This window comes from Cyclopterus lumpus, chromosome 17 (assembly GCF_009769545.1).
Source record: "Cyclopterus lumpus isolate fCycLum1 chromosome 17, fCycLum1.pri, whole genome shotgun sequence".
NCBI classification, from domain to species: Eukaryota; Metazoa; Chordata; class Actinopteri; order Perciformes; family Cyclopteridae; genus Cyclopterus; species Cyclopterus lumpus.
Window position 1 is genome coordinate 12997442 of NC_046982.1, and position 12381 is coordinate 13009822.

Below are 12381 nucleotides of genomic sequence, written 5' to 3' on the forward strand. Positions count from 1 at the left end.
TTTGCTATTTCACTAGTGACCCACAGTCCTGGTATTAGTTAACTGCAAAACATTGTACTAATATATATTTATAAAAGAAAAAAGAATTCGCAAGCCTTTGTTTCTATGCTACTGCCCTGCAACATTATAGTTCAAAAGTGATGTTTTGTTGACTTATTACATGAACACTGAAATATGGCCCATTAGTATTATTGTACACCTTCTCACGTGAGTCGTTTGATTGTGGTCCTTTAGTTTGACCGCTAGGTAGAACCAGAGGCACAGTATGCGCGATAGGTGGCCGTCTGAATTTGAATCAGTATTTTATTAACATTGCGAGCGACAGTGTGATCCAAACATGTACCCACTATTTAACATCGATGTTGAGTCCTTCCTACATGTGTTACTAGTCTGGAAATCAAACTCCTATATGCACAATATCGAGGGAGGATTTGCTTTTGCTTGCCTGCACTTTTTTTCTTTTTTTTTTAATATCAAATAATTCATGACCTCATGACTACCATGGCCATTTGTCTTAACCACCAGTACTCAGTTATGTAATAGGTGAGCTATGCATTGTGAATCTTGGACCTGTGCATATTCGTGTGATGTAATTTTCAGACGTACTTGTAGACCTATACAGTTGAACGTATGGGCTTTTTGTTTTGTTTGTGTCGTTCACTGAGTCACACACAGGACTCTAGAAATCGGATCGCTACGACAATGCCAGCCGAATTGAGCATGACGGAAGATTAAGTAGGAAGATTCTGGATGTCGAAATGTGGAAATGATGCTGTTGTCTCATTCGAGCTTTAAGTCATAAACAAACAGAGAGCAGACCTTTTGTGACTCAAACGGCATCAATTTCAGCTGAAATGATACTTCGATTTTCTTTTCTTTTTTTATCATATTCTTTAATAACATACTGTACATCCCTTTTTACAGCCATATTTTCATTCCATCGATTGTGAAGTACACAGGGTGAATAATAAAATACATTTTGAAAAAAAAGTGAAAAAGACATTGTAAATATCACATTGAAAAAAAGAAATCTACTTAAATTGTACTGTACTTTCTAAACCCATATGAAAATGTATCTACAATTTGTAGATATGTGTACTTTTGATTTAATAAAATAAGATTATAAAAGTTACTTTACCTTTTATTCACTGTCTTTATTGGCTGGCTGACGGAGGAAACTACACTGTCAGTTGACCCCATGCTCCCACAATGAAGCTTGACTGCTTCAATGACAAATGGCTCTCCTTTTATTGGCCCGCTATGACCCACTGGAATATTCTGGCATGTGTGTCTTTTATAGTCTCGTGTAACTGAACCTCTTTCGATACAAAACGCAAATCTACTGTTGATGGTCATAACTAATGAACCTTGTCTTGATGGGTTGGATGCTGCCTCCTCGTGATGATAGAGACCAGCTGCAGTCACACCATGACCGGTGTTATTTCTGCAGCTGCGCTGATAAAATGAAAAATCTGTGTGTGTGTTTACAGCAATACCCTTTGTCAAAGACGAGATATTCTGGATATTAAATGATAGTCATATTATCTCTGAAGATCAAAATGTTGTTTTTTCCATTGAAGAAAAAAAATCATGGACGAGATGAGATAGTTGATTTCTGGGTGATGTCATCATGAATTTCCCCCACTTTCCAGACATTCTGTTATACTTGAATTAAGAAATGCACATGGTTGCTTTACTTCTTTATATCCTTATGTGGAAGGTGCTGTGAACAGAAATAGTAATAGATTGATTTCCTCATTAGAAGTCAGTGTTAAAAACAGATGTAAGTTTCGGCAAAGTAGGTAAATGCACATTCAATGACAATCATTGGTATACGTACTCAAATATTAAAAGATATATTTGTCTGTATTGTTTGCAGGTGGGTTCACCCTCCGTTATATCTTAGGGTTAGCATTGGCCTACCTGAGGAAGTCTGGAGCTCGAACAATCATGTGCTGGAAGTCCTCCAGTGACAGACGTCCATCGTTGTCCAGGTCGGCCTCATCGATCGCCTTCTCACACACCATCCTCACCTCGTCCTCCGTCAGCTCGTTGCGGGTCAGCTTGTTCAGAGTCTTCTCCAGGTCTGCCTTGCAGATAAAGTCATCATTGTTGAAATCTTCCAGAAAAGGGAAAAGAATGAGGTATGAAATGTTTGGTCGATCATTGGTTGAGCAACAATTATGATATTTGTCTTTGTGTTCTATATTATTAAACTAAATATCTTGGGGTTTTGGACTAATTTGGTTGGATAAATCAAGTTTTTAGACAATTTAATAAACAGATTGATTAATAATTAGGGTTACATCTAGATGCAGCTGATATTTTGTGACAATATTCAGTATGTTGAAATTTCACTTCAAATAAGAAAGCATAAACTCTTTGTTTTTCCCATAGTTATAGTCACACAGTTACATATTCACCCCTTTTTGGTTTGAATAATGAATGAAACGTTTCCTTGACCCATGACCATGGCGACGATGTGTACGTAACTTATTCATCTGTCAGCGTTTGTTAATTAGGGGGGACACTAGTGCTGAGGACAAACTGTCCTTTGATGAGCTCTCTGCCTCTATGACGAGCCGGTTAATCATTTATAACCTTCCATGCACCATCCATCATGCTTACAGCTCCACAACCTTTCACCATGATCTCTTTCTATATGCTTGTACCCGATTCAAATTCAAAAGATATCCATGTTTTATCTACTGTTATCGAACCTGCCTCATAGTTAAATTGTATGCAAGCGATTTAATGAATTAGTTGCACAAAGGTGAGGCCTATTTAACAATCGGGGTCCTTAATGTTACCCTTTACAGGACCCCGGGCCCTCTTTGACAGCCAAAATACAAACAAAACAAATCACTTGCTTTGGCACAAAGATACCAAATTACTTTCTTACTTTTATTAACATTATTTATTAACATAATTTTGGACTGATTCCATTACATAAAATTATACATTATTTCAGTTTTATATATATATTCATATAAAACTTATTTCCAGGATATTTTATTAGGGACACCAAATAAATTGGCAGAATTTCTTCCATAGTATTTCATTTTTAGGATGTGTTTGCAGTACACCTTTGAACCACATGAGGGAGCCTGAATGTTTGTATTGCTCTGATGATTGTTGGCTAATAACATTAAATATAAGAAGGCTATTTACATTCTGTTTGCTTAACTGGTGAGAGGAATAAAAAAAGATAGACTGTTAACTCCCCCTGAATGCATTTATTTCGTCTCATTTATACATTATTTTACAAGTGTATATGCTTTCAGTAAGACGTGCATAAAACGGAGTTGTAATTTATCAAACGTATATCTCTTTGAAATGGCTTGTTTACCTTTTCAAGATAATATAAGGTGTTGTGGAAAAGCCATTAATGATGGTAAACAAAGTTTACTCCTCACGGTTTATAGTTGAGGCCGATTGTGAATTGGGTCACAATGGTTTGTCATTTTTTTAAAACATGAAACAAGTCCTTATTAGGTGAAGTGTCAATGTTTTGTTTACTTTTTATTTTTGCCTTTTTGCCTTCATTGGACAGATGAAGAGTTTAGTTGCAGCCTGGAAACGGGAAGAGAAAGAGGTATTACACGTAAAATGTCTCATGGGGAGATTTGAACCAGGGGGGCTGCAGCTAATTGTCATGTACAGTAACTAAGTCTATACTATATCAATCACTTATGTTAATTTCTGCATTTGTTATTATTTTTAAGACCAGTTTGTCATCAGGAAGAGTTTCCACTTCAATAAGTTTCTACATATTGGGTTTTAAATGATCAGAAGAAAAGTATTGTGGTATATAAAGAAATGTTGTTATTATTATTGTTTTTACAGAAGTGATCTGTGCTACCCCAAAGAACATGGAAATCCCAACCAAAAATATGAGAACTAAAAGTCCACTTCCTCATATAGTTTACCATAAATTTTGAAAGCGTAGTAGGCCTTGAGGTCGCGCGGCGCCATCTCACTCAGAACCGAAAACATGTCCAAGAAGTCGTCCAGTGTCATGTTTCCTTCTCCGTCCTCAGAGAAAACCTCAGCGATCCTCTGGCGAAATGGGTTGTCCTGGACAGAAGGGACACAAGTCTGATAAAACAATTCAGGGCAGGTAATCCGACACAACTATGAACCGCTACTTGTTGGATTTATGGCCTTCCTGAGCTCCATGATTGTGTGTTGTTGTTCAATTCATGTCTCATGTTCTTGTTTGATTTTTTTGGGGGGGTCTTTCTAATGACAATTCAAGTAAGCTCTAAAATGTGGAATAATGAATGATGGTGAGGGAAAGGTTTCTCAGGACATGTCAGAGATCAGCATGTTAACACACCTGTTTACGTTGCGGTCATTGTGTAAAGAGGCATATAATTTATCCATTTCCAACAAGTGTGCCCTGAGGGACTCACCAGCATCTTTCAAGTTTAAAGGAGTCGGGTAACATATAAAGTTTCAAAGAATTCTGTCGATTAGTTTGCCATTAATTATGGATTGGAAACACAGGGAGAGAGCGGGTCTGCGGGGTGTGCGTGGACCAGTGGGTCTACCTTCAGCTCTGGCATGCTGCCAATCAGCTCATATGGTAACTTCACATCTGGGTGGCTGGTGTAGTCAAGGGGAACGAGCTGCGGTGCCAAATCCCGATAGCGGTCGAACAGTCTAGGGAAGGTTTAACATTTTTTTTTAAAAGTACTTCATTATTAAATTACAAAAATATCTTCTATATTATGTAGTGTATTTTAGAGGGTCAAATTGTCATTTATGAAATGTTTAGATAAAAACTCATCTGCAGTCTCTATTTCTCTATATTGTGGTCAACACTGATAACAATTTCAGTGCTGTAAAGTCCTGAAAGCAAGAATTTAAACACCAGCTGATCTCAATGGTAGCCGGCCCCACAGTAGGACAGGCCTCCTGATACTGTAGTTTAGAGTTACAGAGTAGTATTGTGCAGAACCGAGCAAAATTCAGCCGTGTCATGTGTGTCACACCAGCAATTACTCCGATATAATAAAATGTTGTATATCCGTGAAATAATTAGCTCACCTGAGAATTTCTTTTCTTGTAAAATATGTACAGTCCTGCAAATACAATCAGATTATGGCAGGAAAGTCAAGTTATTGCAAAGAACAGCAGGATGCAGCTGTTCAAGTGTTCTGAATCGCGTGTTTTATACAAGTTAGTAAAATATACTAAACTATAGAAGTATTTAATTACAAATAAAAGTCATGCATTTAAAACACTTAAAGTACTTAAAGTATCAAAAGTACTCATTATACAGAATGGCCCATGTCAGTGCTATACTATATTATTGGTTTATATTGATACAATAACCTATATATATATATTTAGATATCTACATAGTTTACTTTTGAGTTTACAATGCATTGATTGTATGTTCTTTTATAGATACTCTTAGTAGTAGTAGTCCAAATAACTACTGTATAGAAATTAATGTAGTGAGGTAAAAAAAAAGCTAATTTCCCTATGAAATGTAAAGGTATAACAAAGCATCAAATGAAAATACTTACAATACTAGTACACGGTGCTCAATATAATACGTAAATGCAGAACTATATTAAGGTAATTAAGTAGGCTAAATGTCCTTCGATAAATTCCACCACTGGATTGATATGCAAACATATCTGTTATACAAATAACATTTAAATACTAGATTAGTAATATGCTATTAATTATATGCACCCTATCACTAAATAAGTGTTGATTGTAAAATTTCCGAAGACAGACTTTTCTCAACAGCCGGGTTGGCGGTTGTGACATGAAGTCTGACAAGTGTATTAACCTTGTTTACAGATACCGGTAGCTTGTATTGATAAGAGAGGCACCATTTAAAGTGAGTGAGGCTGATCGTCTCATTCAGACAGAAACAGGATTGGCACCAACCTGATAGGCATCTAGCTGCTCTGCTGTAAAGATGGTCTGTTTATTCCCCATGTCTGAGCATGCAAACACCAAGCCTCAGGTCCATCGCTGCTCCAGCATCAAGTGCTTTTTTAGGGTGTGTGGATATGTCAGATATGAAATACTGGAACAAAAGGAAGCCAGAGCCAAAGAGGAGATCAGGTGTCTGGCTGCCACCGGGCCCTTTGGTCCCCATTATAATGGCAGCATTTCATCGTTTTCTCCTTTGTGAATAGCAGACCCTTTGACGATGAATAAGGGCTGTCGTCCAGCATCATGCCAAGTGGTATCAACCCCCCTTTAGTGCCACTCTATGGCCAACGCCTCGGTCACAGCTCAGGTTTCACTCTTTAGAGACAGGGTTTTGTGGTGGGCAAATAGACCTTTTGATGGGTGACACGTTTTATTTTAGCTGAGATAAGAGAAATATATTTATACAATAATTGAATTATTTTTTTTGCATAATTTTAAATAGCAGAACATACACGTGACTATTGCATGTATACCATCAACTCACTCTGTTGTGCTTTGGCAAGGCAATGATATTTATATACTCCGAGGTAGGTTCAAGATGCTGCAAGATGCTGCAGCAAAGAAATTAGAATACATTTACATAGTTAGATCAAATCAATTAGGAGTTCAAATACAATCAAAGAAAATGATGATAATAATAAGATTCCCAATATAAACAATAATAAAACAATGACGATAAGGCATTTACATTCAAAAAACATTTTGTTTAAATCACTATAGAATAATTGCAAAAAGGAAGACCGTAGGATAGAACTACAAGTTGTTGAAGTGACACACATAAAGTTTGTTTTTTATGTCAAATCAGCTTAATGTTTTCGCTTGAAATTCACAATGTGTTGTTTTGTCACACTACTACGATGAATGTCTAATGTCATTGTTCAGTTCAAATGCAGGACGTAGTGTACTCTTTTTCTATATATGTGTTCCCAATGCGTGGTCATCGGTGTGCCATCGGGTCAGATCCGTGTACGGTCCGTGTACGTTTTGTTCGTTTGTTTTATGGTTCATTCGAAAATACGGAAATACCGTGGTTTCTTCGAGACGCAGAGTAAAGCGTTTACCTTCCTACCACTAGATGGCAGTATACGTGTATGTAAACCATACATTTAGTTAAATTGTAGGTTATTGATACAGATGTATTTAATGCCGTTTATTTCCTCTGATATTTAATGTTCATGGTTAATTTTCAGCATAGTTATATACATAATGTATTTACTTGTTATATCTGTTTCATTTTAGAACCAAACATTCCTACATGGAAGAGTGAGCATGTGTTGATCACGAGGCAATAAGTCTTCTATGATGCATACACATAGCAGGGTAACGTTACAAGAAAATTAATTAATCAATATAAATAAATAAACGGGGATATGTGAACAACAGTAGTGAATACAGGCATTTTAATATTCATTCCCATATATGTACACAGCAAGAATCAACTTTTCAATTAATCGTTGCATTCTTTAATGCAACACAGTTCCTAATATAGTTTAATCAAAGTAATGTGTGTGTGTAGAGTTGTTGCTGTTAACATCATATTTATATGTCCACCTCATTGTGCTGTTTCTTGAGCAGAGCCTGTATGAGGTGATGCAGAGTAAAGGGTTTACCTTCCTACCAGTAGATGGCAGTATACCATACCTCGTTGATTGATTTGTCACTTAAATTAAAGAGTCAAAGGGCCAAGATGAGAAGATATAATGTTGGTAAAATGATGTGGTCCAAATGCCATTGAGATACAAAAAGTTTGACCAAATCTCACAAGAGCACAAACTAGATGAATTGGTTCTATTTAGTTATTTGCTACTCTGTTGCCGGTCTCGTGACCTCTCAGAGTGACCTCTGAAGCTGTAGGGGGATGCAGACCGTCAGGCTGCAGTTGGGTTGGGAACCAATGCAACAGATTACCAGCTGTTTAGCATGTTGGACAAACCAGCATGGCACTGTCTCATAAAAATGACGTTCCCATCCCATAACGCTGGTATGCAGAAGCCTGCTTTTGGAGGGGGGCTGTTTAAAACTGTTAAACTGTGACTGTAACCTGAGAGGAAAAAACATGTCGCTGAAATGTAGTAGAGATTGTTTAGTGACATTGGAATGCCATTTTTGTGGGAGACAGGAATGTTTCAACGGGTTATAGTGAGAGAGAGACGTCATCATCTTGAAATACAATAGTTTCCTCTTTTGGCATAAATTTGATTAATTTGACCTATCATTGCAAAAGGTCAAAGGTCACATTTAGCCTGAGTAGACTATTTTGGCCTTCATAGGGGCTTAAATGATCAGATCCCTTCCAGGTAGCAGGTGGTGTGATTCTATACCGGCAGTATATCTCTGACCATATCTCTGACCAGAGATATCAAATACTTTACCTTTCCTGGAGAGCTGTTGTTACAAATGTTACAGATGCTGGTGCTTCCTCTCATCACCTCCAGTCTGATTTCAGGTTAGATCACTGGATATTACAGTCAAATGGCCCAACACATGTCATTGGATGGCTTTGTGTGTGTATTATAGTGTATCATCCACATTATCAGTCTGCCTATCAAGAACATTTTAAATCCAGTGATGTTAATCACTAGATGATGCTCAGTTTAACAACATTTTTCACCATTTACTACCTCACTTACAGAATGTCCAAAATAGCAACACCACCTATAGTTACAGCCTATAACTCAACTTTATAAGGTTCAGAAGTGTGGGATTTATTGCTGAGCTTTGATGGATTGCATTGAATTGCACAAGTGTAGTTTTAGTTTAATATTCTAAATGATGAAAATATGGTAAATTATGTTTATGTATTCCCAAGATTAGTGTGTAAGGGTACGTTACCCGACAATCATAGTACATGTCAAACACCATTTTATTTGTGGTTTTTAAAAACAATAACATCTAAAACATTGAGTTACAGTCATATGCTGCACCTTATTTTCCTTTTAGGTCTGTCATCTATGAAGGGGAAGATTTCAAGAAAAATGGGGCTCTATGCTACTTGCTATGACATAATAACAACCGTTATGGCTGGGCATAGTCCTTGTTATTCTCATCAAGCCAGGGAAATCACCTGTGAGTGCATCAGCGCCTTCTGGTGGTAAGTAAAGTGGAGGCTGTGCAGACTGTTTCTTTGCAGAAATATGTTTCCCTCGAATCTGGTGATTGCTTGTTTCTGCAAGGTATTTATTATTTTCCATAGTTGTACTTGACAACAATTGTTTTCTTCTTTTGTTCAGTATAAAGCGGTTTATTCCAAAAGTTGTGGTGCCGTCAATCTGACTCAAATAAGTAGTTCAGTAAGATTATTTTCTTCTGACCTTTGACCAATTTTTTATATTTATTTTATTCAATATAAATGGTTACTCATGCCTTGTAACAGCATTACTATAAACCTATAGATGAATCAATGCCGATGTGAGGCACCTCAGATGGAGTCAATGTTTTGGGATTATTGGTTTTCTGCATTGCCTTTGGCCTGGTCCTGGGCAGTATGGAAAGTGAGGGAAAACCTCTGAAGGAACTTTTTGATTGCCTAAATGAAGCCATCATGCATCTGATCAGTATCATCATCTGGTAGGAACTAGAAGCTGCTAACATGAAGATGTGGGGGAAAAAAGGGGGCCATAGTGTTGACATTAGGTGGATATATTTCATATATCATCACTATTGACTGGATGCTGTAAGTGTGTGTTTGTTTTTTCTGTGATCATTGTGCTATATATTGCAGATACATTTAGACTGCTTGTGTTAAGAAGGTTACACAAAGTTACACGTATTCTGAACAACGTCCTCAACGTGTGTGGCCGTGGTCAAGTAAATAGTGTGTAAATACTGCAGAGATTGGGCAAAATTGTTGGAGCAAGTATTGTGACGCTTTCCTTTTCTTTGACCATTTTGATAACAGTGCAGTTATCATAATCAATAACACTTCAGTTTAGACCCACTTGAAATATAGTCACACTTCTGAGAGAAATATATTTAGGAAATAAATTCATTTTTTAATCTTTTTTTTAAACATAATTTATTCTAAATGTGTAACAATTCACAACAGAAACAATTAAATATCCACATTCACATCTTTCACAGGATTTCACTGCCATATATTATAATTTATAGATATTTACATATATTACAATGCCTCATATGGGACTCTGCACATTACTCATTTAAAGGACAGCGGGCTGTTAATGCACAAAAACCTCAATTAACATATTTTTTCTGAATATCTGTGCAGCCCGACGCCAGTGACTAGTTGATGTCAGTGGCAGCCACAGCTTCCAGCCACCATGTCATTATACTGTTTCAGCACCACATTCTCATCATCATCAAAGTAGAGCAAGTTGATGGAGAAGAGCTTGTCGGGCACGCAGCACGGCGTCTCAATGCTTTTGAGGAGCTTCAGAGCATTGATGATGGACTGGACGGTGGCGTGGTTGGTCGGCCTCATGTTCTGACCCAGAGGGAAGTGGCAGGAGCCTTTGCAGTGGTACGCGTTGTAGCCCCGGGGAGACACGATCCAGCCTGACCAGCCGATCTCCTCGAAGTCTACATAGAGGGGCAGGCGCTGGCAGGGAAATGATGCACCTTCCTCCTCACTGTAGTCCAGGGAGCGGGCGATGCGAGAGGGTGGAGCTGACATCGGGGCCTGCGGCAGGCTGGAAGTGGCTGTGGCTGTGGTGTCATTTGGGTCTGGTGAACAAAAGAAGAGTATTTTGTAAAATAAAACTTTTACACAGTAGATTCTTATGAATTGGGGCACAGCGTGTACTTTAACATTTTTCGAAATACTTTTTGTTCTTTCTTCCCACATTGATTTTTATTTGGATAATCAGATGTATTGTCAGCACCAACCAATAAAAGTAATGTTTTGATAGCAAGTTTTCCTTTAGAAATGTGTCTGATATAATTGTATGGTAAGAAATTTGTTTTAGAGAAACTCTTCGTAAATACCCTAACTGTGTATTTTTACTATTGCTGAGCATTAAAGTTGACCTAAATCTCACCTATGGTCTCAAGAGCAGTAGAGCGGCGGCGGCCATCGTCAGTGAAGAGGACCAACATGGGCTGTTTACTCTGGTGGTGGTTGCGTCCTGAAGCAAAGCGGATCAGTTTCAGATCCATCATGCTTCCTCCCAGTGTCCGAACCACCACGTGGAGCCCCAGGTTACTGCCTTCATCTCCCATCCAGGAGCGCACCTTCATGAAGAAGTTCACATTGTTAGTCAATTCCAAAACACATCATTCAGGGAGTTCTGTTCAGATTGCACATACATAAGGAAATGCAGGCCCGAAAGAGAAGTGGATACTCACTGCTTGTGTGATGGTGAACACTTCCCAACCAGTAGAGTGGACTGGGATGAGTCGAGAAGAAAGCAGCTTCCTGTCTTGTGTTCTGTTGTTTCTGCTGGTGTCAAGCAGCTGATAAACACTGACCTGAATGAGCCAGAAGAGATGGTGGATTACAGTAATGTCCAACAGAGATACTTCTCGGTGGCTTCACTGTTCAATACATTGTAACAATAATGCTATGCAAAGGCACGTACCTGGCAGAAATGGTGTCTGTTGAATGTCAGTGTTGCCTGAGGTCGCAGCTTGAAGAGATGGAGCTCTGCAGTGAGAACCTTCTCAGTTCTTGCAACCGTGGATAAATTGAACCTGAACTCCACCTGTTCACTGTGCACTGCAATGGAAATGACATGATTATAGAACAGAAATCACACGTTATTGTCTATACAGAAGCCATGCAGCCGTTAACAGGCACTAATCAAAATCTTACATTTGTCAAAGAAACTGCGCACTGTATTCCCCTCCAGAAGATACGGGTCTTTGGTCACACCGTCCACATCAGCAACCGTATTGTACAGGTCCAGCATGTACTGAGGGGCCTGCTTGTGCGCATGGACAGCAGGGGGGTCCTCCATCCCAAAAACCTCCAAAAGTCTCTTGATGGCAGCTGAGCGTACTTCCTCTGACTCGGCCTCTGCGGTGAAATGGTTCTCCAGATAGCTGAGTGAAGGCCGTGCAGCGGCGCAGCACGCGAAAGCGGCGAAGCTGATAACGAACAGCATCATGTCTAAAAGTGAAGTAGATCCCTTGTGCGTCGGTGTCCCTGGACCACACAACCGGCCGGCAACTTGGAGTACGAGTGACTGCAGGGTCCTGGAAGGTCGACTTTTTATATCGAATGCTCCCCTTCACTCTCCAGTGTCCCCAAAGCCTCGGTAAACAGCAGTAAAGATGCTATTTAGTCGCAAATGTAAATCACCAATCAGCGAATGTAAAGGGAGACTAATGGCGGCGTAAACAAGGTGTGAACCCGATTGTAGATTTTATTCAAGCCCATTGTCCCCACGTCTGGCAATAAAGGTTCAAATAAACTCATTTCAGCCTTTGAAAAAGATTGGTACTTATTGACCAGTGATGTTG

General features: G+C 38.7%; 2 protein-coding genes across 3 annotated transcripts; both read right to left on the reverse strand.

Moving 5' to 3' along the window:
• Positions 1-1701: 1701 nt before the first annotated feature.
• Positions 1702-5961, reverse strand: cib3 (calcium and integrin binding family member 3). 2 transcript variants are annotated; one of them, XM_034556054.1, is made up of 6 exons: positions 5911-5961; positions 5053-5087; positions 4554-4665; positions 3930-4077; positions 1924-2119; positions 1702-1723 (listed from the first exon to the last, which is right to left on the reverse strand). In XM_034556054.1, the coding sequence occupies exons 1-6, from the start codon at positions 5959-5961 to the stop codon at positions 1702-1704; spliced, it is 564 nt and encodes a 187-aa protein (XP_034411945.1). The 2 variants fall into 2 exon arrangements, with proteins under 2 accessions (XP_034411945.1, XP_034411946.1); XM_034556055.1 differs by lacking the exons at positions 4554-4665; positions 5053-5087.
• Positions 5962-10213: 4252 nt separating this feature from the next.
• admp (anti-dorsalizing morphogenic protein) lies at positions 10214-12026 on the reverse strand. The gene is made up of 5 exons (XM_034556053.1): positions 11732-12026; positions 11499-11635; positions 11266-11388; positions 10959-11151; positions 10214-10644 (listed from the first exon to the last, which is right to left on the reverse strand). Exons 1-5 carry the CDS (start codon positions 12024-12026, stop codon positions 10214-10216), a joined length of 1179 nt encoding a protein of 392 aa, XP_034411944.1.
• Positions 12027-12381: the final 355 nt, after the last annotated feature.